This window comes from Oncorhynchus masou, chromosome 30, assembly GCF_036934945.1.
Source record: "Oncorhynchus masou masou isolate Uvic2021 chromosome 30, UVic_Omas_1.1, whole genome shotgun sequence".
NCBI lineage: Eukaryota > Metazoa > Chordata > Actinopteri > Salmoniformes > Salmonidae > Oncorhynchus > Oncorhynchus masou.
The window spans coordinates 28,933,427-28,961,371 of record NC_088241.1 but is presented as its reverse complement, the minus strand read 5'-3'; the positions used below and the strand labels follow the sequence as shown (position 1 = coordinate 28,961,371).

General features: G+C 45.8%; 1 protein-coding gene across 1 annotated transcript in view; it reads right to left on the bottom strand.

Moving 5' to 3' along the window:
- Positions 1–27,945, bottom strand: part of LOC135522488 (clathrin coat assembly protein AP180-like) — a 74,744-nt gene extending 46,799 nt beyond the window's left edge. Inside the window, 2 exon segments of the mRNA XM_064948785.1 lie at positions 27,013–27,241; positions 27,688–27,945. Coding sequence (XP_064804857.1) covers positions 27,013–27,142 — 130 coding nt within the window. The 5' untranslated portion in view covers positions 27,143–27,241; positions 27,688–27,945.

Sequence of the window (27,945 nt, the reverse complement as noted above, 5' to 3'; positions counted from 1 at the left end):
GTCTATGCTTTCTGGTTCTTTGTTTTTGGCCGGGTATGATTCTCAATCAGAGACAGCTGTCTATCGTTGTCTCTGATTGGGAACCATATTCAGGCAGCCTTCTTTCCTTTTCTCATTTGTGGGTTGTTGTCTTTGTTAGTGGCATGTATAGCCTTACAGAGCTTCATGTTCGTTTTGTTGTTTATTGTTTTGTTGGCGACATTTAAAATAAAATAATGTACACTTACCACGGCTGCACCTTGGTCAGGTAATTTCCTTGACGACGATCGTGACAGAACAACCCACCACAAACGGACCAAGCGACGTGACCAGGAGGAGCAGACAGAGTGGACATGGGAAGACATTCTGGAAGGAAAGGGATCCTGGACGTGGGAGGAGATCCTGGCTGGAAAGGATCGTCTGCTGTGGAAGCAGGTGGAAGCAGCGAGGAAGGCGGAAACAGCTAGTAAAGGGGCCCAGTGTTACACAGGGTCATGGCTGGCAAGGAAGACCGGGAGGCCACTCCAAAAACAAAATTGGGGGGTCACACGGGGAGGTTGGCGGAGCGTGGTACTGGTCAGGCACCCTGTTATGGGATGAAGCGCACGGTGTCTCCAGTGCGCGTTCACAGCCTGGTGCACTCTGAGCAAGCTCTCCGCATGTGTCATGCTAGAGTGGGCATCCAGCCAGGATGGATTGTGCCAGCACAGCGCTCCTGGTCTCCGGTGCGCCTCTTCGGCCCAGGGTATCCTGCGCCGGCTCTGCACACAGTGTCTCCGGTACACTATCACAGCCCAATGCGTCCTGTGCATGTGCTCCACACGTGCCGGGCCAAAGTGGGCATACAGCCAGGATGAGTGGTGCCAGCTTTAAGCACCAGATCTCCAGTGCTCCCCCACAGCCCGGTTCGACCTGTACCTGCTCCATGGACCAGGCCTCCAGTATGTCTCCCCAGCCTGGTGAGTCCTGTGCCTGCTCCAAGAACCAGACCCCCAGTATGTCTCCCTAGCCTGGTGAGTCCTGTGCCTGCTCCAAGAACCAGGCCTCCAGTATGTCTCCCCAGCCTGGTGAGTCCTGTGCCTGCTCCACGGGCCAGTCCGGGGCCTGCAGAGAGGGTCTCCAGTCCGGGGCCTGCAGAGAGGGTCCTCAGTCCGGTGCCTGCAGCGAGTGTTCCCAGTCCGGGGCCTGCAGCGAGGGTGTCCAGTCCAGGGCCTGCAACAAGGGTCCCCAGTCCGGGGCCTGCAGCGAGGGTCCCCAGTCCTGTGCCTGCTCCGTGGTCCAATCCGTGGCCTGCAGCGAGGGTCCCCAGTCCGGGGCCTGCAGCGAGTGTTCCCAGTCCGGGGCCTGCAGCGAGGGTTCCCAGTCCGGGGCCTGCAGCGAGGGTTCCCAGTCCGGGGCCTGCAGCGAGGGTTCCCAGTCCGGTGCCTGCAGCGAGTGTTCCCAGTCCGGGGTCTGCAGCGAGGGTTCCCAGTCCGGGGCTTGCAGCGAGGGTCTCCAGTCCAGGGCCTGCAACAAGGGTCCCCAGTCCAGGGCCTGCAGCGAGGGTCCCCAGTCCTGTGCCTGCTCCATGGTCCAATCCGTGGCCTGCAGCAAGGGTCCCCAGTCCGGGGCCTGCATCGAGGGTCCCCAGTCCTGTGCTTGCTCCACGGCCAGTCCGGGGCCTGCAGCGAGGGTCCCCAGTCCGGGGCCTGTTCCATGGGCCAGTCCGGGGCCTGCAGCGAGGGTTCCCAGTCCGGGGCCTGCAGCGAGGGTTCCCAGTCCGGGGCCTGCAGCGAGGGTTCCCAGTCCGGTGCCTGCAGCGAGTGTTCCCAGTCCGGGGCCTGCAGTGAGGGTTCCCAGTCCGGGGCCTGCAGCGAGGGTCTCCAGTCCAGGGCCTGCAACAAGGGTCCCCAGTCCAGGGCCTGCAGTGAGGGTCCCCAGTCCTGTGCCTGCTCCATGGTCCAATCCGTGGCCTGCAGCGAGGGTCCCCAGTCCGGGGCCTGCATCGAGGGTCCCCAGTCCTGTGCTTGCTCCACGGCCAGTCCGGTGCCTGCAGCGAGTGTTCCCAGTCCGGGGCCTGCAGCGAGGGTTCCCAGTCCTGGGCCTGCAGCGAGGGTCTCCAGTCCAGGGCCTGCAACGAGGGTCCCCAGTCCGGGGCCTGCGACGAGGGAACCCAGTCCAGGACCTGTGGCGAGGGTCCCAAGTCCGGGGCCTGCATCTAGGGTCCCCAGTCCTGTGCTTGCTCCACGGCCAGTCCGGGGCCTGCAGCGAGGGTCCCCAGTCCGGGGCCTGTTCCACGGGCCAGTCCGGGGCCTGCAGCGAGGGTCCCCAGTCCGGGGCCTGTTCCACGGGCCAGTCCGGGGCCTGCAGCGAGGGTCCCCAGTCCGGGGCCTGTTCCACGGGCCAGTCCGGGGCCTGCAGCGAGGGTCCCCAGTCCGGGGCCTGTGGCGAGGGTCCCCAGTCCGGGGCCTGCGACGAGGGAACCCAGTCCAGGACCTGTGGCGAGGGTCCCCAGTCCGGGGCCTGCATCGAGGGTCCCCAGTCCTGTGCTTGCTCCACGGCCAGTCCGGGGCCTGCATCGAGGGTCCCCAGTCTGGGGCCTGTTCCACGGGCCAGTCCGGGGCCTGCAGCGAGGGTCCCCAGTCCGGGGCCTGTTCCACGGGCCAGTCCGGGGCCTGCAGCGAAGGTCCACAGTCCGGGGCCTGTGGCGAGGGTCCCCAGTCCGGGGCCTGCGATGAGGGAACCCAGTCCAGGACCTGTGGCGAGGGTCCCCAGTCCGTGGTCAGCAACGAGGGTCCCCACACCAGAGGCGCCACCAAAGTGGGGGGAGCCTGAGGTGGAGCGGGGTCTGCGTCACGCACCGGAGCCGTCACCAAGATAGATGCCCACCCGGACCCTCCCCTATAGTGTCAGGTTTGTGGCCGGAGTCCGCACCTTGGGGGGGGGGGGGGGTACTGTAACGCCCTGACCGTAGAGATCCTTTTATTCTCTATGTTTGTTTGGTCAGGGTGTGACTCGGGTGGGAAAGTCTATGCTTTCTGGTTCTTTGTTTTTGGCCGGGTATGATTCTCAATCAGGGACAGCTGTCTTTCGTTGTCTCTGATTGGGAATCATACTTAGGCAGCCTTTTCCTTTTCTTAATTGTGGGTTGTTGTCTTTGTTAGTGGCATGTATAGCCTTACGTTCTTTTTGTTGTTTATTGTTTTGTTGGCGACATTTCAAAGAAAATACTGTACGCTTACCATGCTGCACCTTGGTCAGGTCATTTCCTTGACGACGATCGTGACAGGGATGAATACTTTTGCAAGGCACTGAATATGTGACTAGTCTGAGCATAAACTAACCACAGAGCTCCTAGAGCATCGCTATGAGCTACACCCCAGACATAACAGAAAGGTTGCTGGATCGAATCGACGAAATGACAAGGTAAAAATCTGTCGTTCTCCCCCTGAGCAAAAGGCAGTTAACCCACTGTTCCCCTTCAATAAGAGGACTTAATATACATAAAACCAGGTCAATAGCGTGACCAGTGTTAGTATTTTTTATTTGACGAGGCAAGTCAGTTAAGTCTTATTTACAATGATGGCCTACCCCAGCCAACCCTAACGACAATGGGCCAATTGTACATTTCCCTATGGGACTCCCAATCATGACCTGTTGTGATCCAGCCTGGAATCAAACCAGGGTCTGTAGTGACACCTCTAGTGCCTTAGACCGTTGCGCCACTCGGGAGCATGAGTGGTGCAGCTGTAGATACAGCACAATAGTTTGACAAGAGGGAGCATGTCATTTTATCACAGTATTAAAAGAAGATCTCAATTGTATATTCCTCTTTCTCTCGCTATGCCTCTTCTATCCCCTTTTTACTGCAGCACACTAATTTCCCGGTTTTCTACTGGGAGAGAATGAATAGGGGTGGGGTAAGGATGGGGTGGGAGCGCCTAACAAAACAGCAAGGAGAAGATGGAGAAAAATGGAAGAGCACAATGAAGTTGGGGGGGCGTAGCTGCACCACTTAGCCCTACCACTCCCTCTTATTTCTTCTCACTATACTAACACTCGATACATCTCACAAAGTGAGCTTGCTCAATCTCGTCTCTCCTTGCTCCACCTTGTCTCTTTTTAACTCTCCCTCTGCCGCTACAGATGCATGTTTTCTCTCAATCTATTCTGAAGGAGATCTTCACTCTCCATGAATGAGTTGATAGGACTTACAATGCAGGAGCAACATACTACATAAATACTGTCACACCCTGACCATAGTTTGCTTTGTATGTTTCTATGTTTTGTTTGGTCAGGGTGTGATCTGAGTGGGCATTCTATGTTGTGTGTCTAGTTTGTCTGTTTCTGTGTTTGGCCTGATATGGTTCTCAATCAGAGGCAGGTGTTAGTCATTGTCTCTGATTGGGAACCATATTTAGGTAGCCTGTTTGGTGTTGGGGTTTGTGGGTGATTGTTCCTGTCTTTGTTACACCAGATAGGGCTGTGTTTGGTGGTTTGTATATTGTTAATTTATCATCTTCATTAAAGATGTATCACAATAATAAATAAAAAACAAGAAGCATTGCCTGATGTTTTATTTCACCTTTATTTAACCAGGTAGGCAAGTTGAGAACAAGTTCTCATTTACAATTGCGATCTGGCCAAGATAAAGCAAAGCAGTTCGACACACACAACGACACAGAGTTACACATGGAGTAAAACAAACATGCAGTCAATAATACAGTATAAACAAGTCTATATACGATGTGAGCAAATGAGGTGAGATAAGGGAGGTAAAGGCAAAAACAGGCCATGGTGGCAAAGTAAATACAATATGATGTGAACCATGCCTCGAACAAAAGAGATCTCAGAAGACCTAAGATTAAGAATTGTTGACTTGCCTAAAGCTTGAAAGGGTTACAAAAGTATCTCTAAAAGCCTTAATGTTCATCAATCCACGGTAAGACAAATTGTCTATCAATGGATAAAGTTCAGCACTGTTGCTACTCTCCCTAGGAGTGGCCGTCTTGCAAAGATGACTGCAAGAGCACAGCGCAGAATGCCCATTGAAGTTAAAAAGAATCCTAGAATGTCAGCTAAAGACTTACAGAAATCTCTGGCACATAATAACATCTCTGTTGACAAGTCTACGATACATAAAACACTGAAACAAAAATGATGTTCATGGGAGGACACCGCAGAAGAAGCCACTGCTGTCTAAAAAAAAAACATTGCTGCATGTCTGAAAAGAGCACCTAGATGTTCCACAGCGCTACTGGCAAAATATTCTGTGGACAGATTAAACTACAGTTGAGTTGTTTGGAAGTAACACACAACACCATGTGTGGAGAAAAAGAGGCACAGCACACATCAAAACCTCATCCCAACTGTAAAGTATGGTGGAGGGAACATTATGTTTTGGTGCAGCTTTGCTGCATGCTATCATCGACGTAAATAATGAATTCCCAAAGTTTATCAAGAGATTTTGCAGGAGAATGTAAGGCTATCTATTGAAGCTCAACAGAAGCTGGGTAATGCAACAGGACAACGACCTAAAAGACAGACGTAAATCGACAACAGAATGACTTCAACAGAAGAAAATCGGCCTTCTGGAGTGGCCCAGTCAGAGTCCTGACCTCAACCCGATTGAGATGCTGTGGCATGACCTCAAGAGAGCGGTTCACACCAGACATCCCAAGAATATTGCTGAGCTGAAACAGCTTTGTGATGAGGAATGGTCCAAAACATATCCTGACTGTTGTGCAGGTATGATCTGCAACTACAGAAAATGTTTGGTTGAGGTTATTGCTGCCAAAGGAGGGTCAACCAGTTATTAAATCGAAGGATTCACATACTTCCTACTATCTGCACTGTGAATGTTTAAATGGTGTGTTCAATAAAGACATGAAAACGCATATATTTGTTTGTGTGCTATTTGTTAAGCACACTGTGTTTGTCTATTGTTGGAACTTAGAAGAAGATCAAATCACATTTTATGACCAATTTATGCAGAAATGCAGGTAATTCCAAAGGGTTCACATATTTTTTTCTTGTCACTGTAACTACAGTCAAGGGAGTTTTTCCTGGTTGGATCACATGGTCAGGAAAAACTCAGGGCCCTACACAGGACCTAGATTGTACTGAATAAGGGACAGGGAGGAACACATTGTTTATACGGTATGTGGCCCTACACCACCCGATGTTACAGGAAGGCCATAAAGATCATCAAGGACAACAACCACCCGAGCCACTGCCTGTTCACCCTGCTATCATCCAGAAGGCGAGGTCAGTACAGGTGCATCAAAGCTGGGACCGAGAGACTGAAAAACAGCTTCTATCTCAAGGCCATCAGACTGTTAAACAGCAACCACTAACATTGAGTGGCTGCTGCCAACACACTGACTCAACTCCAGCCACTTTAATAATGGGAATTGATGGGAAAAATGTCAAATATATCACTAGCCACTTTAAACAATGCTACCTAATATAATGTTTACCCTACATTATTCATCTCATATGTATACGTATATACTGTACTCTATATCATCCACTGCATCTTTATGTAATACATGTATCACTAGCCACTTTAACTATGCCACTTTGTTTACATACTCATCTCATATTTATATACTGTACTCGATACCATCTACTGTATCTTGCCTATGCTGCTCTGTACCATCACTCATTCATATATCTTTATGTACATATTCTTTATCCCCTTACACTTGTGTATAAGACAGTAGTTTTGGAATTGTTAGTTAGATTACTTGTTGGTTATTACTGCATTGTCGGAATAGGAAGCACAAGCATGTCGCTACACTCGCATTAACATCTGCTAACCATGTGTATGTGACAAATAAAATTTGATTTGATTTGATTTTGACCCGTTTCAAGAAGATAGGCGTATGTCGCACGTCATTATTTCACAAGAGAGATATTTGAGGATAAAACATTTTTATCAATATGAAACATTGCCTTAATATCAAACTTGTATGCCATCTGTAAATAAAAATAAAATAGTTAAATAACGAGCCTAGTTGGTTTAGAGACGGACAAATAAAAGAACCTTCCAGCTAGACATTATTGGCTGAGATAATGGATGGGCTGGACATGCCGAGAGTTCGGATTGGTCTGCCATGAAAGCATGCTTCTGTCTATAACATGAGCTGCTCAGGATGTGTAGATAACACTTTTTTTATCAAGGCTTTATTTCAAAGATATCATGAACAACTGCTAAAGTGTTGCTACTTTTTAAACATAGCTGCCCTGACATTAAGACTAATCTGAAAATGGTGGTGGCTCAGGCTAAAACTGGCGAGTGTAGAGACTGCAGAGTTATTGTTAACCACGTCGGCACCAACGATGTTTGGATGAAATATTCAGAGGTCACCAAGTGCAACATAGTGTAATCCTGTAAATCAGCTAGAAAGATGTGTCGGCATTGAGTAATTGTCTTTGGCCCCCTCCCACTTAGGGGGAGTGATGAGCTCTACAGCAGAGTCTCACAACTCAATCGCTGGTCGAAAACTGTTTTCTGCCCCTCCCAAAAGATAGAAATTGGAGATACACTCACAAACAGGACCAAGCTTGGCCTGCTGAGGAGTGACAGACTCCATCTTAGCTGGAGGGGTCTCTCATCTTATCTATGAACATAGACAGGGCTCTAACTCCTCTAGCTCCACAATGAGCTAAACATGGACCTGTTCGCTCTAGCAATCTCACTGGAATAAAGACCTCCTCTATTCCTGGCATTATTGAAAGAGATTGTGATATCTCACATCTCAATTTCCAAGGCAGTTATAGTCAATGAACAAATCACTGATCATAATCTTGATGTGATTGGCCTGACTGAAACATGGCTTAAGCCTGATGAATTTCCTCTGTTAAATGAGGCCTCTCCACTTGGTTACACTAGTGACCATATCCCCCACGCATCCCGCAAAGGTGGAGGTGTTGCTAACATTTACAATAGCAAATTTCTGTTATGAACTTGAGTGAAGACCCAAAAGCGGCTTTAACAGAAAACAGAGTTCTTTAATGAAAAAACAGGAATGGCATAAATCCTCTTCCAACGTTGTCAGCGGAACAAAAAGAACGTTAGTATAGTGCAGGTGGCACCTGCCAGGCAGACTCCGACAGGACAGGACAAGGTGGAAGCAAACGAGACGACAGCTTGCTTCTGGCATCAAAAAACACAAACAAGAATCAGACACTGAAAGTAGCAGGAACAGAGAAAGAAATAGAGACCTAATCAGAGGGGGAAGAGAGAACAGGTGTGAAAGAGTGAATGAGCTAGTTAGAGGAGATGTAGAACAGCTGAAGAATGAGAGACAGAGAAGGTAACCTAAAAGACCAGCAGAGAGAGAGAGTGAAGAGAAAGGACAGGAACAGACATAACAAGACATGACAGTACCCCCCCCCACTCACCGAGCGCCTCCTGGCGCACTCGAGGAGGAAACCTGGCGGCAACGGAGGAAATCATCGATCAGCGAACGGTCCAGCACGTCCCGAGAGGGAACCCAACTCCTCTCCTCAGGACCGTACCCCTCCCAATCCACTAGGTACTGATGACCAAGGCCCCGAGGGCGCATGTCCAAAATCTTACGAACCCTGTAGATGGGTGCGCCCTCGACAAGGATGGGGGGGGAGGGACGAGCGGGGCGCGAAGAACGGGCTTAACACAGGAGACATGGAAGACCGGGTGAACGCGACGAAGATAGCGCGGGAGAAGAAGTCGCACTGCGACAGGATTAATGACCTGGGAAATACGGAACGGACCAATGAACCGCGGGGCCAACTTGCGAGAAGCTGTCTTAAGGGGAAGGTTCTGAGTGGAGAGCCATACTCTCTGACCGCAACAATATCTAGGACTCTTGGTCCTACGCTTATTAGCGGCCCTCACAGTCTGCGCCCTATTACGGCAAAGTGCCGACCTGACCCCCTTCCAGGTGCGCTCGCAACGCTGGACAAAAGCCTGAGCGGAGGGGACGCAGGACTCGGCGAGCTGAGATGAGAACAGCGGAGGCTGGTACCCGAGGCTACACTGAAAAGGGGATAGACCGGTAGCAGACGAGGGAAGCGAGTTGTGGGCGTACTCTGCCCAGGGGAGCTGTTCTGACCAAGACGCAGGGTTACGAAAAGAAAGACTGCGTAAAATGCGACCAACAGTCTGATTGGCCCGTTCGGCTTGACCGTTAGACTGGGGATGAAAGCCGGACGAGAGACTGACGGAAGCCCCAATCAAACGGCAAAACTCCCTCCAAAATTGAGACGTGAACTGCGGGCCTCTGTCGGAAACGACGTCAGACGGAAGGCCATGAATTCGGAAAACATTCTCGATAATGATCTGAGCCGTCTCCTTAGCAGAAGGGAGCTTATCGAGAGGAATGAAATGAGCCGCCTTAGAGAATCTATCGACAACCGTAAGAATAACTGTCTTCCCCGCTGATGAAGGCAGTCCGGTGATAAAATCTAAAGCGATGTGAGACCACGGTCGAGAGGGAATGGGAAGCGGTCTGAGACGGCCGGCAGGAGGAGAGTTCCCAGATTTAGTCTGCGCGCAGACCGAACAAGCGGCGACAAATCGACGCGCGTCACGTTCCCGAGTGGGCCACCAGAAACGCTGGCGAATGGAAGCGAGCGTACCCCGAACGCCGGGGTGGCCGGCTAACTTGGCAGAGTGGGCCCACTGAAGAACGGCCGGACGAGTAGGAACGGGAACGAACAGAAGGTTCCTAGGACAAGCTCGCGGCGACGGAGTGTGAGCGAGTGCTTGCTTTACCTGCCTCTCAATTCCCCAGACAGTCAACCCGACAACACGCCCGTCAGGGAGAATCCCCTCGGGGTCGGTGGAGACCTCAGAAGAACTGAAGAGACGAGATAAAGCATCAGGCTTGGTGTTTTTTGAGCCCGGACGATAAGAAATAACAAACTCGAAACGAGCGAAAAACAGAGCCCAACGAGCCTGACGCGCATTAAGTCGTTTGGCTGAACGGATGTACTCAAGGTTCCTATGGTCAGTCCAAACGACAAAAGGAACGGTCGCCCCCTCCAACCACTGTCGCCATTCGCCTAGGGCTAAGCGGATGGCGAGCAGTTCGCGATTACCAACATCATAGTTACGTTCTGACGGCGATAAGCGATGAGAGAAAAACGCGCAAGGATGGACCTTGCCGTCAGAGAGAGAGCGCTGAGAAAGAATGGCTCCCACGCCCACCTCTGACGCGTCAACCTCAACAACAAACTGGCTAGAGATGTCAGGTGTAACAAGAATAGGAGCGGATGTAAAACGATTCTTAAGAAGATCAAAAGCTCCCTGGGCGGAAACGGACCACTTAAAGCACGTCTTAACAGAAGTAAGGGCTGTGAGGGGAGCTGCCACCTGACCGAAATTACGGATGAAACGACGATAGAAATTAGCGAAGCCCAGAAAGCGCTGCAGCTCGACGCGTGACTTAGGAACGGGCCAATCAATGACAGCCTGGACCTTAGCGGGATCCATCTTAATGCCCTCAGCGGAAATAACGGAACCGAGAAAAGGGACAGAGGCGGCATGAAAAATGCACTTCTCAGCCTTCACATAAAGACAGTTCTCCAAAAGGCGCTGGAGGACGCGTCGCACGTGCTGAACATGAATCGAGAGAGACGGAGAAAAAATCAGGATATCATCCATGTAAACGAAAACAAAAATGTTCAGCATGTCTCTCAGGACGTCGTTAACTAGTGCCTGAAAGACAGCTGGAGCGTTAACGAGGCCGAAAGGAAGAACCCGGTATTCAAAGTGCCCTAACGGAGTGTTAAACGCCGTCTTCCACTCGTCCCCCTCCCTGATGCGCACGAGATGGTAGGCGTTACGAAGGTCCAATTTGGTGAAAAACCTGGCTCCCTGCAGGATCTCGAAGGCTGAAGACATAAGAGGAAGCGGATAATGATTCTTAACAGTTATGTCATTCAGCCCTCGATAATCCACGCATGGGCGCAGGGACCCGTCCTTCTTCTGAACAAAAAAAAACCCCGCTCCGGCGGGAGAGGAGGAGGAGACAATGGTACCGGCGTTGAGCGAAACCGACAAATAATCCTCGAGAGCCTTACGTTCGGGAGCCGACAGAGAGTATAATCTACCCCGGGGGGAGTAGTTCCCGGAAGGAGATCAATACTACAGTCATACGACCGGTGTGGAGGGAGAGAAGTGGCCTTGGAACGACTGAACACCGTGCGCAGATCGTGATACTCCTCCGGCACCCCTGTCAAATCGCCAGGCTCCTCCTGTGAAGTAGAGACAGAGGAAACAGGAGGGATAGCAGACATTAAACAGGTTACATGACAAGAAACATTCCAGGATAGGATAGTATTACTAGACCAATTAATAGAAGGGTTATGGCGCACTAGCCAGGGATGACCCAAAACAACAGGTGTAAATGGTGAACGAAAAATTAAAAAAGAAATGGTTTCGCTATGATTACCAGAGACAGTGAGGGTTAAAGGCAGCGTCTCACGCTGAATCTTGGGGAGAGAACTACCATCTAAAGCGAACAAGGCCGTGGGCTCCCTAACTGTCTGAGAGGAATGTCATGTTCCCGAGCCCAGGTCTCGTCCATAAAACAGCCCTCCGCCCCAGAGTCTATCAAGGCACTGCAGGAAGCAGATGAACCGGGCCAGCGGAGATGGACCGGAAAAGTAGTGCGTGATCCAGAAGGAGAGGCCTGAGTAGTTGCGCTCACCAGTAGCCCTCCTCTTACTGATGAGCTCTGGCTTTTACTGGACATGAGGTGACAAAATGACCAGCGGAGCCGCAGTAGAGACAGAGGCGATTGGTGATTCTCCGTTCCTTCTCCTTGGCCGAGATGCGGATACCCCCAGCTGCATAGGCTCAGCATCCGAGCCGGCGGAGGAGGGTGGCAGTGATGCGGCAGGTGGCAGTGATGTGGAGAGGGGAGCAGCGGAGAACGCGAGCTCCTTTCCTCGAGCTCGGCGACGAAGATCAAACCGTCGCTCTATGCGAATAGCGAGAGCTATTAAGGAGTCCAGACTGGAAGGAACCTCCCGGGAGAGGATTTCGTCCTTAACCTCGACGAGGAGACCCTCCAGAAAACGAGCGAGCAAAGCCGGCTCGTTCCAGTCACTTGAGGCAGCGAGAGTGCGAAACTCAATAGAATAATCCGTTATGGATCGATTCCCCTGACATAGGGAAGACAGGGCCCTGGAAGCCTCCTCCCCAAAAACAGAACGGTCAAAAACCCGTATCATCTCCTCCTTAAAGTCTTGATACTGGTTAATACACTCAGCCCTCGCCTCCCAGACTGCCGTGCCCCACTCACGCGCCCGTCCGGTAAGGAGAGAAATGACGTAGGCGATGCGGGCTGCGCTCCTGGAGTAAGTGTTGGGCTGGAGAGAGAACACCACATCACACTGAGTGAGGAATGAGCGGCACTCAGTGGGCTCCCCAGAGTAACACGGCGGGTTGTTGATCCTGGGCTCCGGAGACTCGGAAACCCTGGAAGTGGGCGGTGGATCGAGGTGGAGTTGGTGAACCTGTCTTGTGAGGTCGGAGACTTGGACGGCCAGGGTCTCAACGGCATGTCGAGCAGCAGACAATTCCTCCTCGTGTCTGCCTAGCATCGCTCCCTGGATCTCGACGGCGGAGTGAAAAGGGTCCGGAGCCGCTGGGTCCATTCTTGGTCTGATTCTTCTGTTATGAACTTGAGTGAAGACCCAAAAGCGGCTTTAACAGAAAACAGAGTTCTTTAATGAAAAAACAGGAATGGCATAAATCCTCTTCCAACGTTGTCAGCGGAACAAAAAGAACGTTAGTATAGTGCAGGTGGCACCTGCCAGGCAGACTCCGACAGGACAGGACAAGGTGGAAGCAAACGAGACGACAGCTTGCTTCTGGCATCAAAAAACACAAACAAGAATCAGACACTGAAAGTAGCAGGAACAGAGAAAGAAATAGAGACCTAATCAGAGGGGGAAGAGAGAACAGGTGTGAAAGAGTGAATGAGCTAGTTAGAGGAGATGTAGAACAGCTGAAGAATGAGAGACAGAGAAGGTAACCTAAAAGACCAGCAGAGAGAGAGAGTGAAGAGAAAGGACAGGAACAGACATAACAAGACATGACAATTTCAATAAAAAAAAAAACAATTTTCTTCGTTTGAGCTTCTAGTCATGAAATCTTTGTAGCTTACTCAATCACTTTTTATAGCTACTGTTTACTGGCCTCCTGGGCCATCTACAGCGTTCCTCACTGAGTTCCCTGAATTCCTATCAGACCTTGTAGTCATGGCAGATAATATAAAACATTGGTGATGTTGGTGACTTTAATATTCACATGGAAAAGTCCACAGACACACTAAATTTAACCTTGCGTAATACCCTAGATGCAGTCTCACCCCTAAAAATGAAAAACATTTGTCATAAGAAACTAGCTCCCTGGAATACAGAAAATACCTGAGCCCTGGAACGGAAATGGTGCTACACCAAACTGGAAGTCTTACGATTCGTTTGGAAAGACAGTACCATGCATTATCGAAGAGCCCTCACTGCTGCTCGATCATCCTATTTTTCCAACTTAATTGAGGAGAATAAGAATAACGTTTTTATCCAAAGCTCAGTTGTCTTGACTCTGCACAACGCTGCCAGGACCTAGGATCAAGGGAGACTCTGAAGTTTTTTAATATTATATCTCTTGACACATTCATGAAAATAGTCATGGCCTCTAAACCTTCAAGCTGCATACTGGACCTATTCCAACTAAACTACTGAAAGAGCTGCTTCCTGTGCTTGGCCCTCCTATCCACCAGATGGATGTGTTCCAAACTTACTAAAAGTGGCAGTAATAAAGCAGCTCTTGAAAAAGCCAAACCTTGACTCATAAAATATTTTTAAAACTATCGGCCTATATCGAATCTCCCATTCCTCTCAAAAATGTTAGAAAAAGCTGTTGCGCAGCAACTCACTGCCTTCCTGAAGACAAACAATGTATACAAAATGCGTCAGTCTGGTTTTAGACCCCATCATAGCACTGAGACTGCACTTATGAAGGTGGTAAATTACATTTTAATGGCATCAGACCGAGGCTCTGCATCTGTTCTTGTGCTCCTAGATCTTAGTGCTGCTTTTGATACCATCGATCACCACATTCTTTTGGAGAGATTGGAAACCCAAATTGGTCTACACGGACAAGTTCTGGCCTGGTTTAGATCTTATCTGTCGGAAAGATATCAGTTTGTCTCTGTGAATGGGTTGTCCTCTGACAAATGAACTGTAAATTTTGGTGTTCCTCAAGGTTCTGTTTTAGGACCACTATTGTTTTCACTATATATTTTACCTCTTGGGGATGTCATTCGAAAACAATGTTAACTTTCACTGCTATGCAGATGACACACAGCTGTACATTTCAATGAAACATGGTGAAGCCCCAAAATGGAGCTCTCTGGAAGCCTGTGTTTCAGACATAAGGAAGTGGATGGCTGCGAACGTTCTACTTTTAAACTCGGACAAAACAGAGATGCTTGTTCTAGGTCTCAAGAAACAAAGAGATCTTCTGTTGAATCTGACAATTAATCTTAATGGTTGTACAGTCGTCTCAAATAAAACTGTGAAGGATCTCGGCGTTACTCTGGACCCTGATCTCTCTTTTGACGAACATATCAAGACTGTTTCTAGTCATCTACGTAACATTGCAAAAATCAGAAACTTTCTGTCCAAAAATGATGCAGAAAAATTAATCCATGCTTTTGTTACTTCTAGGTTAGACTACTGCAATGCTCTACTTTCCGGCTACCTGGATAAAGCACGAAATAAACTTCAGTTAGTGCTAAATACGGCTGCTAGAATCCTGAATAGAACCCAAAAAATTTATCATATTACTCCAGTGCTAGCCTCCCTACACTGGCTTCCTGTCAAGGCAAGGGCTGATTTCAAGGTTTTACTGCTAACCTACAAAGCATTACATGGGCTTGCTCCTACCTATCTCTCTGATTTGGTCCTGCCGTACATACCTACACGTACGCTACGGTCACAAGACGCAGGCCTCCTAATTATCCCTAGAATTTCTAAGCAAACAGCTGGAGGCAGGGCTTTCTCCTATAGAGCTCCATTTTTATGGAATGGTCTGCCTACCCATGTGAGAGACGCAAACTTGGTCTCAACCTTTAAGTCTTTACTGAAGACTCATCTCTTCAGTGGGTCATATGATTGAGTGTAGTCTGGCCCAGGAGTGTGAAGGTGAACGGAAAGGCTCTGGAGCAACGAACCGCCCTTGTTGTCTCTGTCTGGCCGGTTCCCCTCTTTCCACTGTTACAGGGCTGAGTCAATGGCTTACTAGTGCTCTTTCATGCCGTCCCTAGGAGGGGTACGTCACTTGAGTGGGTTGAGTCACTGATGTGATCTTCCTGTCTGGGTTGGCGCCCCCCCTTGGGTTGTGCCGTGGCGGAGATGTTTGTGGGCTATACTCGGCCTTGTCTCAGGATGGTAAGTTGGTGGTTGAAGATATCCCTCTAGTGGTGTGGGGGCTGTGCTTTGGCAAAGTGGGTGGGGTTATATCCTTCCTGTTTGGCCCTGTCCAGGGGTATTATCGGATGGGGCCACAGTGTCTCCTGACCCCTCCTGTCTCAGCCTCCAGTATTTATGCTGCAGTAGTTTGTGTCGGGGGGCTAGGGTCAGTTTGTTATATCTGGAGTACTTCTCCTGTCCTATCCGGTGTCCTGTGTGAATTTAAGTATGCTCTCTCTAATTCTCTCTTTCTTTCTCTCTCTCAGAGGACCTGAGCCCTAGGACCATGCCTCAGGACTACCTGGCATGATGACTCCTTGCTGTCCCCAGTCCACCTGGCTGTGCTGCTGCTCCAGTTTCAACTGTTCTGCCTGTGATTATTATTATTTGACCATACTGGTCATTTATGAACATTTGAACATCTTGGCCATGTTCTGTTATAATCTCCACCCGGCACAGCCAGAAGAGGACTGAACATCCCCACATAGCCTGGTTCCTCTCTCGGTTTCTTCCTAGGTTTTGGCCTTTCTAGGGAGTTTTTCCTAGCCACCGTGCTTCTACACATGCATTACTTGCTGTTTGGGGTTTTAGGCTGGGTTTCTGTACAGCACTTTGAGATATCAGCTGATGTACGAAGGGCTATATAAATAATTTTGATTTGATGACCTGCACCAAAGTTAGATTAGGATATAGGCCAAGGACAAGATGAAATGTATTTGTACTACTACTTTTTTGCTACTACTTTTAGTCTTCAAATATCTGGTTGTTTAGTATACTACCTTAGAACACTACTCTCCAGTAGGTGTACCAAAACAGTAGGTGTACCAAAATATTTAAGGGCATTTTCTCAAAGGTGGCATTACAAGTTTATTAACTTTCAAAGCAGAATAACTTTCCCATTGTTCCTCAACTGCAGTGTACGATATACTATTTTCTATCTCTGACTAATTTTATCCAATGTAAAAAACACAATTTCCAATTTTGCTAAATGGGACCAAATCCAGGTGGTGGGTTACATATCTGCTGCCACCTCTCACCTCCTCCCCTGTGCCCTCCAACCCCTACTACTACATAAAACCTGTTAATTGGAATGACTGTTGATTTAGATTTAGGCAGTGCAGGTGATAATTAACAGTCCTTGTGATAATTAACACCACACACACACAGAGAGAGATGGGTATTCTGCTGCAAATGCCTGTCGGATGTCATGATAGAATATATATGTGTTGTTATGTATGTGTTTTGGTGTGTGTACGTGCATGCGTGTGTTCACAGCCCTGATCATGACTCATTTACATCAAACAGCTGTTGTAGCAGGGCAAGAGGATGGAAGCCATATTGTTTAAATTGCATTGGATAAAGATGGTGGTCCTTATGAGCAGCAGGGTAGCAGGTCTCTTCCTTCTGAACCATCTAATTTGACTATTATCCAAATCCTGCCAGTGCACTACCTCCCTCTGGGCTCAGGCTAAGGCTGTTCTTCTCATCTTACTGGGGTCTTAACCTTTGAAGTCAGTATGAAAACGATCCGTTTTTCTGAACATAGGGACCAAAAAGCACGGTAGAAGCCAGAATCCCAACATGGACACAATAATAAGTTGATGTGAGAGTCATGAAGAGGTTAAACGTTTCCCAAGACTTGTGCCCAGGCAGCTGGGGGCCATGAGTGGCATAGACACACAAAGCTGGGCTTCTTAATCCATAGCGTCCCTATACAGTTGTGTTCTCTATCCCCTTCCACACAACGAGAGCTTGGCAGGAGAACGTACTTAGCATTCACACATAAGCAGTGTAACAGCTCTAAGATTGCTGGAGCCTGCACTGAAGACACAAGCGGGCCCTGTTGAGCCACCATCAAGAGTGTTGAAAGATGTTAAAGCACCTCCTTGCTGTTCAGCTGTAATGATCACAATTCTAAAATAATTAGCGCATGGATCTTTCACACAGGTGTGTCTCAAATCCCCTGCTAAGATGATAGCTGGCCTGACATCTTACTCTTTTCAGGGCTTTCAATGTAAGCTGTGGTGTGAAGCTACACCATCTTCTAGGTGTGAAGGTGTGGTCTGAGGAATCCTGACTGACAAACGGACCATTATAGTCTACTGTGTTGTCTGGCAGGAGGAAGACCCATTTCTGATCAGAGTCATGTTCTCAAGAGAGAAACATTTTTGAAATAGGGAGATTTTATATGCAAAATATTGCTTTACAAAATGTTTTGCTACAGAGTGCCCTACTAAACATGACCCAAGTAATCTAGTTCAGCTACTACACTGGTGTCCTATTACACTACTACTGTATTATGTCTAGTGAAATCCCTTGTCCAGTGAGGGTTGGACACCTGAGAGAGTTGGAGGCTCTCTCTCTCTCACCTCAATGCAGCACACTACTAGCACTGCATAATTTCACTCTCTACTGGGAGAAAATGAATATGGGTGAGGTAAGGATGATTCCCGCTTATGGGTCAGCATGGAAAGCTTACAGGCCTGGTGTTTGATGATATCACACTCACGAAATCACCATGGAAACATACCGGGGACACAGTCTTCAAATGAAAAAGACACGAGAGAACTTTCATCTTTTTAGATGGCACCACTCTCTATCCAGACAAACTATTCCTTATCTCAAGATAACACATTGATAACAACATTAAGTGTGCCTCGGTGTACGTCAATCAGGCAAGAACATGCTCTGAATGAATAACAATTTCCAGTCCTCCTCTAGCCGATGGGGAAGCCTCGATGAACAAGACTTGGAAGGACAGCATCACAACTAGTTAGAAATGAACAATAAAACAGTAGGATCCCCATTTTGCTCAAAAATCATACTTCTTGTATATTTCCTTTTTTTCTCTCAATTATTGAAGTCTGAGAGGAAAATGTGCTGGATGCAAAAGTTATTAAATTCATAATGTTGTTAGATCTAATAATGTTTTTGTGAGGGGTTCAGATCACAGACCTGCAATAATATAAAACAAATTACATATATAAAAAAATGAAAAATAATTTGAAAAAGATCTATATTATTTGTCTTGTCTGTCCCATCTCCCCCGCCCCTCCCCCTTCTTAGTAGGTGCCACCATTTTCTATTCCCTCCCTCCCTCCCTCCCTCTCTCTTCCCCATGAGCTCATATTGTGGACATATCTATGCATAAAACAAAACATAATGGGTAGCTCATCTTATGTTTGAAAAATTGTTTGTGGGACCAAGGCACACATGAATAGAATCAGCCTGCATCCATCAATATTCTATACTGACATTCAAAATACAAATGATAAATTCAAACAATTCTACCTTTTTGACTACTCTATTGAATGTATCTAATGTTGTTTCCTTGGCGCTGTTCACACGAGCTATGGAGAGCTGCAGTGAAAGATCATCAAGGAAGTTTTGTAGCCATTGCGTTATGCTGAGGTTATGTGGAGACTTGCATCTGGTCATTATCATTCTTTTTGCCGCAGTCAGTCCAGACAACCATACTCGTTTCTGGGGTACTGTGAAAGTCAGTGAAGAGTCATCTTCAACAATAAAATACTGGGGAGATGGGAAATGGCAGCACCAACTATGCTCAACACAGACTTGGAGACCTTGGACCAAAAGGTCTTCATACTGGGGCAGTCCCACATCATGTGCATGCATGTAGGTTCCAAAACTCAGTGAGTGGATGGAATGGTGTTCATAAGTGCACATAGCAGTTCTTAACTGCAAATGCAAAAAAAAAAAAAAAAAAAATGACATACCAAATTAAACATTTTTTTTTAGGTCACGAAAGGATAATAACCCTTTATCATTCGTTATGTCTGAAAATGTATGAGTTGTTTGTTCAGACCGTTGTTTAAAAATAATAGGTTTCCCTCCCAAAGGTAGGGAGCTTTTTCTAAATATTGGTGTTTGGGTATGCCATTGCACTTTCCAATTACCCAGTTCTTCGATTTGTTGCCTGCCAGGTCTATATTGTGTGGGAGATTATTGGTCCTAACTGAGTACGGCACAATTTAGGAGATGAGGAAGAGAATAGTATCTCTCAGTGTGAATGGTGACACTATATTTTCCTCAATTTACAACCAAGAAAGACATTTATCTTGATCAAATGTGTCAAGAGGGCTTCTTAAAGAAAAACTGACAGGTCTGTCAGAGCTGTAATTCTTACTGGTTGGTAGGTGATCAAATACTTATGTCATGCAATAAAATGCAAATGAATTACTTAAAAATAATACAATGTGATTTTCTGGATTTTTGTTTTAGATTCCATCTCTCACAGTTGAAGTGTACCTATGATAAAAATTACAGACCTCTACATGCTTTCTAAGTAGGAAAACCTACAAAATCGGCAGTGTGTAACTACTCCCCACTGTAGTTACTCTGTAGAGATGGGAGAACCTTCTAGAAAAACAACCATCTCTGCAGCACTCCACCAATCAGGTATTTATGGTAGAGTGGCCAGACAAAAGCCACTCCTCAGTAAAAAAGCACATGACAGCCCACTTGGAGATTACCAAAAGGCACCTAAAGGACTCTCAGACCATGAGAAATAAGATTCTCTGGTCTGATGAAACCAAGATTGAACTATTTGGCCTGAATGCCAAGCGTCACGTCTGGAGGAAACCTGGCACCATCCCTACGGTGAAGTATGGTGGTGGCAGCATCATGCTGTGAGGATGTTTTTCAGTGGCAGGGACTGGAAGACTAGTCAGGATCGAGGGAAAGATGAACAGAGCAAAGTACAGAGAGATCCTTGATGAAAACCTGCTCCAGAGGGCTCAGGACTTCAGACTCCGGCAAAGGTTCACCTTCCAACAGGACAATGACTCTAAGCACACAGCCAAGACTTCGGGATACGTCTCTGAATGTCCTTGAGTGGCCCAGCCAGAGCCCGGACTTGAACCCGATCTAACATCTATGGATAGACCTGAAAATGGATGTGCAGCGAAGCTCCCCATCCAACCTGACAGAGTTTGAGAGGATCTTCAGAGAAGAATGGGAGAAACTCCCCAAATATGGGTGTGCCAAGCTTGTTGCGTCATACGCAAGAAGACTGTCATTATTGTCATGTCTGTTCCTCTCCTCACCTCCGGTGTACAACGTTGCCAGAGTACTAACCACCGGTCCTGGGATTCATCATTACACACAGCTGGCACTCATCATTACGCGCAACTGTGAATCATTATGATCATTATGATTCACACCTGGACTCCATTATCTTCATAATTTCTTCCCCTTTATATGTCACTCTCCCAGGTTCACTCACCAGTTGGTATTGTTCATGCGTATGTTAGTGTCGTGTTCTTGGTTTTGTTGTTTTATTAAAACGTTTCACCTGCACCTGCTTCCGACTCACAGCCCCATCATTACAATTATGGGGTATTGTGTGTAGATTGATGAGGAAAAAATACAATTTAATCAATTTTAGAATAAGGCTGTAATGTAACAAAGTGTCAATAAAGTCAAAGGGTCTGAATACTTTCCGAATGCACTGTATGTCATCTGCATATAATGAGATTTGGTGGTCCGTGTCCTCAACTGATAGTTTCTCAAAATCTTGGGATTGATCTATTGTTTTAGCTAAAGGCTCCAGTGACAGGGTAAATAGGTGACTAGACACTGGACAGCCTTGATGAGTTCCCCATTTGATGTCGAACTGTGAGGAGCATTGGTTGCACATCAAGACCATCGCAAAGGGGTTACGATACATATTTATAAATATTTAGCCAAATACCATTCTTTCCATAGAATACCAGAGACGGACAAAGGCCTGACTGCACAGAGGGATGGTATATTAGGAGTAATGTGCATTATACATATGAGACGTCTCAGACTGGCGTCAGACAATCTATGTTTGATAAAAACCTGTTTGATCAGGATTAACTAGTTTGGGTAAATGGTTTCAAGACGTTTGGCTAGAACCTTTTCATACAATTTCATGTCACTGTTAATGAGGAAGAGAGGCCTATGACTTGAATAGAGAGTTGTGTCTTTGCCTTTTTTATGTAACAGAGAGATAATTGCACTATTAACCTCTCTATTGAAAAATCCCATTTGAATAGATGTTTGTATCATTTCTAATCATAGTTCAGACCAAAAGGTTAAATAGAATTCCAGTGGGATGCCATCCCATCCAGGGGATTTACCTCAGTTCATGTCTTTCAATGCATCGTGCAGTTCATTGAGCATTATACTGTAGGTGCATTTAGAGTGTGAATCATCGGAGGAGAGTTGTGCTAGATTCAAGCCCTCGAAAAAGGGTCTCTTGCTCTCTTCTGTATTTTGTACTTCAGAACTGTATACTTTTTCATATACATTTTTAAATTGTAAATTGATTGATGGTGAAAAAGAGAACACAATCAGGCTGAATGGGAACAACGTCAGCAAGACTATCCTTATTGTGTAATTTACTAGCAAAACGGAAGCTAGGTCTATTACCGTCCACATAATCAGTTTGTCTGACTTTATGAATGAGAAATTCTGCTCTTAATCTGAGTAAGGAATTTAACTCCGATTTGATGATGAATAATTCTCTCTCCTTCTCGGCTGGAAAAATGTTCTGCTGTGGACGAGTTAGCAAGGATAAAGTGAGACTGTTGAGACTTGTTCAAACCAGAAGCAAATGCTATTGTATTGTTTCTAATGAACCCTTTAATGGCATCCCACAGGAATTCATTATCATTCACCAATTCTTTGTTGAGGAGGTTGAATTCATGTAAATCAGACCTGAATTGATTACAGAAATCCAATTTGTTTAAGAGAGTGAGATTACTTGTGGCATAATTTGGAACATTGGTTATAGTTTGCATAAGTTTCTGTCATGATCAGACATAGACGTACAGTGTGTACAATTTCCACCTTTTGTACTAGATGCAATAACTGTGATGAAAGTAATATGGAATCAATCTATCCTTGAAAATGATCTGTGCCTAGCAGAGTAAAAGGTATATTATTTCAGGTGTGGATTATGCACTCTCCATATTGTATATCTACCAGTGTAACATCAGAAACCCTATTTTGCTACGCTATAGTGGCTAGTGGTTCGGTACCCGATTTGTTAAGATTTACACATTGTCGCGTTTATGGTTGTGTTCATGTCACCACCTAAGACCATATGGAAATCCGATGTTAGAATTTTGGATAGAGAAACAAAAAAACTAATAATCGTAAGTATTGGGGGCATATGCAGAAACAAAAATATATACAGTACCAGTCAAAAGTTTGGACACACCTACTCATTCAAGGGTTTTTCTTTATTTTTATTATTTTCTACATGGAAGAATAATAGTGAAGACATCAAAACTATGAAATAACACGTATGTTGTAACCAAAACATTGTTGAAAAATTTAAAATATATTTTACATTCTTCAAAGTAGCACCCCTTTGCCTTCATGACAGCTTTGAACACTCTTGGCATTCTCTCAACCAGCTTCATGAGGAATGCTTTTCCAACAGTCTTGAAGGAGTTCCCACATATGCTGAGCAATTTTTGGCTGCTTTTCTGTCACTCTGCGGTCCAACTCATCCCAAACCATCTCAATTGGGTTGAGGTCGGGTGATTGTGGAGGCCAGGTCATCTGATGCAGCACTCCATCACCCTCTAAACAAGTCACTTCTTCTTATTTGTGTCCTTTAGTAGTGGTTTCTTTGCAGCAATTCGACCATGAAGGCCTGGTTCACACAGCCTCCTCTGAACAGTTGATGTTGAGATGTGCCCGTTGCTTGAACTCTGTGAAGCATTTATTTGGGCTGCAATCTGAGGTGCAGTTAACTCTAATGAACTTATCCGCCGCAGTAGAGGTAACTGTGGGTCTTTCTTTCCTGTGGCCATCCTCATGAGTGCTTGATAGTTTTTGCGACAGCACTTGAAGAAACATTCAAAGTTCTTGAAATGCTCCACATTGACTGACCTTCATGTCTTAAAGTAATGAAGGACTGTCATTTCTCTTTGCTTTTTTGAGCTGTTATTTCCATAACATGGACTTGGTCTTTTACCAAATAGGGATATCTTTTGTATACCTACATTGTCACAACACAACTGATTTGCTCAAACGCATTAAGAAGGAAAGAAATTCCACAAATTAACTTTTAACAAGGCACACCTGTTAATTGAAATGCATTCCATGTGACTACCTCATGAAGCCAGTTGAGAGAATGCCAAGAGTGTGCAAAGCTGTCATCAAGGCAAAGGGGTACTACTTTGAAGAATCTCAAATTTAAAATATTTGTAGGTTTGTTTAAAACACTTTTTGGTTACTACATGATTCCATATGGGTTATTTCATAGTGTTGATGTCTTCACTATTATTCTACAATGTAAAAATAGTTTAAAAAAAATAATAAAAACCCTTGAATGAGTAGGTGTGTCCAAACTTTTGACTGGTACTGTAAATTTGCCAGAAAATATTTATTTCACATAGGCAATCCTCCCTTCTTGATCATTGAAACTTGAGATTACGGCGAAACACAACAATTACCACTTTTGTTTTATTATTAACAGAAGAAAAGGCAGCCAACTTCAAATTGTTGTTTTCTATTTTGCTTATATCATCATCCTTCATTATATGAGATGCATGGAGTATGGCAATATCTACTCCTTTCCTATGCATAATATCAAAACAACTAGTATGCTTTTTTTCTCCTTTTATGCCCTGTAAATTCCAAAAAAGCACAGTTAGCTTAACCATAAAAAATCTGGAAGAGACTTTGTTGCAAATGTAATAATGAGTACAATCCCATTTTAAAGTAAATACAAAGTAAATAGATGAGTAATCAATAATCAGCATAGACTACAGTATGTAAAAATAAAAATAAACTACATTTTCCAAGAGCCCTCCTGTCACACCCTGACCATAGTTTGCTTTGTATGTTTCTATGTTTTGTTTGGTCAGGGTGTGATCTGAGTGGTCATTCTATGTTGTGTGTCTAGTTTGTCTGTTTCTGTGTTTGGCCTGATATGGTTCTCAATCAGAGGCAGGTGTTAGTCATTGTCTCTGATTGGGAACCATATTTAGGTATCCTATTTGGTGTTGGGTTTTGTGGGTGATTGTTCCTGTCTCTGTGTTTGCACCAGATAGGGTTGTTTTGGTTTTGTTAGTCTATTCATGTATAGTTTCTTTATTAAAGAACCAATAATAACCACACTGCGTTTTGGTCTGCCTCCCCTTCGACACAAGAAAACCGTTATACCTCACAGATTGCAACTCATGTAAACATCCCCCTTTCCCTCCCCAACCCTCCCATTAAAAAGGGAATACTTGTGATTATATTGCAGTTGTATTAGACTTGTAATATCTACAGCAATGTTTGATTTAATTATGAGACTATTTGCCATATGTACTATTTTGTGTGTGTGTGTGTGTGTGCACGCGCATGTGCATGCATATATATGTGTGTGAACCTGTTGTGTATTCAGTGGAGAGCATTGTCTCTTAGAGCTAGTCAATGGGCGACATCACATATACTCAGAGCACTAAACGAGAGTGACTGGCTATGAGGAGCAGAGGACACTGAGTCTGCACTTTCCAAGATGTCAAAAGATTGCTGACACATGATTGGCCAGGGGTGGGCTTTCCAATCCCCCAATCCCATGATTAAGGGGAGAACATAAGTATGCTTTATTCCCAGACTCAAGGAGGGTGGATTGGGTGGATAGATTTTCCCCTGTGAGGTTTTGCCAAGGTCACTCGTGGTTTTCATATTGATGATGTACAGAAGGAGAAACTATAGCCTAAGGTTACCTAGCTGGCTCAGTATTGGACTATCATCCTGGCAAGCAGACTCTCTTGACCTAATTGCCACAGACTGATCACCAATGGTTCTTAGGGAGAAAGTGAGGCAAACAAGCCACCTGCCATCAGTGATAATGTAGGCCTGATGCAAATCAGAGGCCTTTGGATTAAATTGATCTGGTGCCTGACATGGGCACCCATGACAAAGATTATTTTAGGTAGGATTGTATAATCTTTCAAATGTTTCCACATAATCGCATACAGGGGTATACACTTAGTATACAAAACATTAAGAATACCTGCTCGTTCCATGACATAGACTGACCAGATGAATCCAGGTGAAAGCTATATGATCCCTATATGATCCCAATCAGTGTAGATGAAGAGGAGGAGACAGGTTAAATAATTATTTTATAAGCCTCGTGACAATTGAAGAATGGATCGTGCACCATTGAGAGGGTAAATGGGCAAGACAAAGGATTTAAACGCATTTGGACGGGATATGGTAGTAGGATCCAGGCGCACCGGTTTGTGTCAAGAAGGTGAATTCACCAATTTGTAAGTCGCTCTGGATAAGAGCGTCTGCTAAATGACTTAAATGTAAATGTAAATGTAACTGCAACGCTGACGGATGCTTCACACTCAACAGTTTCCTCTGTGTATCAAGAATGGTCCACCACCCAAAGGACATCCAGCCAACTTGACACAACTGTGGGAAGTAATTGGAGTCAACATGGGCCAGCATCCCTGTGGAACGCTTTGTAGAGTCCATGCCCTAACAAATTGAAGCTGTTCTGAGGGCAAAAGGTTGGAGGTGCAACTCAGTATTAGGAAGATGTTCCTAGTGTTTGGCATACTCATTGTATATTGGGTGTTTCAGACATTTAGTAAAATACAACTCTGAAACTAAGAAGTAAATTCAGCACATCGTGTTTCCTATGTCGTTGTAAGGCAAAACCTGAAAAAAAAACTTGTATCTCCTCACCATCTTACAAAGTGGGGCTTTGATACCAGACACAGCTGACAGACAGTGCCACTCTGCCTCCTATACCCCCTCAAACTGGCCAGGTCCCAAGTTACAAGCCTGTGTTAGTAGTAGTGACAACAGGACCTTTGACCTTTTGCATTATGCATTTAACAACATTGGTGCAGGAATCTATTATTCAGACAGATAGAGGCCTGATCCAATGCTTTAAAAACATAGCCTGCCTTCCTTCCTTCCTTCATTCCTTCCTTCCTTTCTTCTTTGAGCTAATCCCTGATCTAACAAAAATGGCTAGGTGTAATTCATGGTTCTATCCCATAGCTTCCACCATTTCAACCATATCAGATCACTTATTTCTCAAATGAGGGTGGAAGGAAGGATGCAGAGGTAGGAGGCTGATGGCTCTGTTCTGTTCAATGTCCTGGCTCGGAGTTGACTACTTCAGTCTAACTGCCCCTTTTATGAGCACAGCAGGCATCAATATAGATCGGTGATGCCTGGCAAGGGGCCTGGATAGTCTGGCTAAAGCAAAACATCATTTGTTTTAGGTCTACATGATGAAAAAATGTATTTCACACAAGCAAATGAAGATGGTGAACCATTACTATTGATGTAATAATATTATAATATGGGTATAGGTATCACCGGAGGTTGATGGCACCTTAATTGAGGAGGATGGGCTCGTGGTAATGGCTGGAGGGGAATGAGTAGACTAGTATCAAATACATGAAACGCATAGTTTGATGACATTCCATTTGCTCCATTATGAGCGTCCTCCCCTTAACAGCTGATAGGTATAATATTATTAAATCACAGGAACACACACACACAGGCAGGGAACCAGTACTTGTTAGGTGTGTGTAGAGATGGGGAGGCCATACTTACATTCCAGGTGTTTTTTCTTGGGTGCTGTCTGCTCATGAGTGGTGGCTTTGCAAACAGCTCGAGCAACCTCCGATCCCGTTAAGCTGTATTGCGCCGCGGCAATGCGGTCCGTCAGCGTCTGCCCCGACATCTTCTCTCCGTGGCGTCAAACCTCACGAATCAAACGTCAAAAATGGTCCCCCCCAAAGCACAACCAGTCGTGGTATTCCAGACTGCCCTTAAAAATCCACTGGGGAGGTGGATATAGGAAAAAAATACTCTCAGCCTAGATATGGGGAAATGTTCTGAGATCGGAAATGAAACGACGAATTGAAAAGGATGCTTGACATGGATAATGGCAAATAAGGTTGCGTCGTGCTTTCCTCTCGAGTCCAATTTACCGATAGCCTATGCCTTACTTAGCCCTGGCCCATGCTATATGAACTCGATTTGATCAATAAGATTGGCCAATAGGCTAACAGAGGTGCAATTTATCCTCAATATGCAATACAAAAAAGGCAAAGGGAGAGATGAGGTCGATTTATTTTCTATGATACCTTCTCGTTGTAATTGTCTATAAACGGGTATTTATTTTTTGCAATGTTTTGATTTGTATAATTCTACATTAGTAATAAATGTTTTACAGTTAAATATCCGTTCAATTACTTGTAGGTTATTATATTCTAAAGTCCTTACTGTAACGGTTTGGATGGTCTCCTCCTTATAAAATGATGGTTCGCTGTGGATGATGCTCGACCAACAACGCGTCCTTCTCTCTTCCAGCGAAGGACTATATTCCTCGCTAAGGACCCCAGTTTTTCAGCCAACTATTTCGCCTCTCAATTTATGGGCCATTAAATAACAATGTCGTTCTTCCTCCAAGTGATCCACCGTTCACCACCGACGATGCTTGAAACTGAGGTGGATGGTGGCGTTTCGGTGGATTTGCCTTGT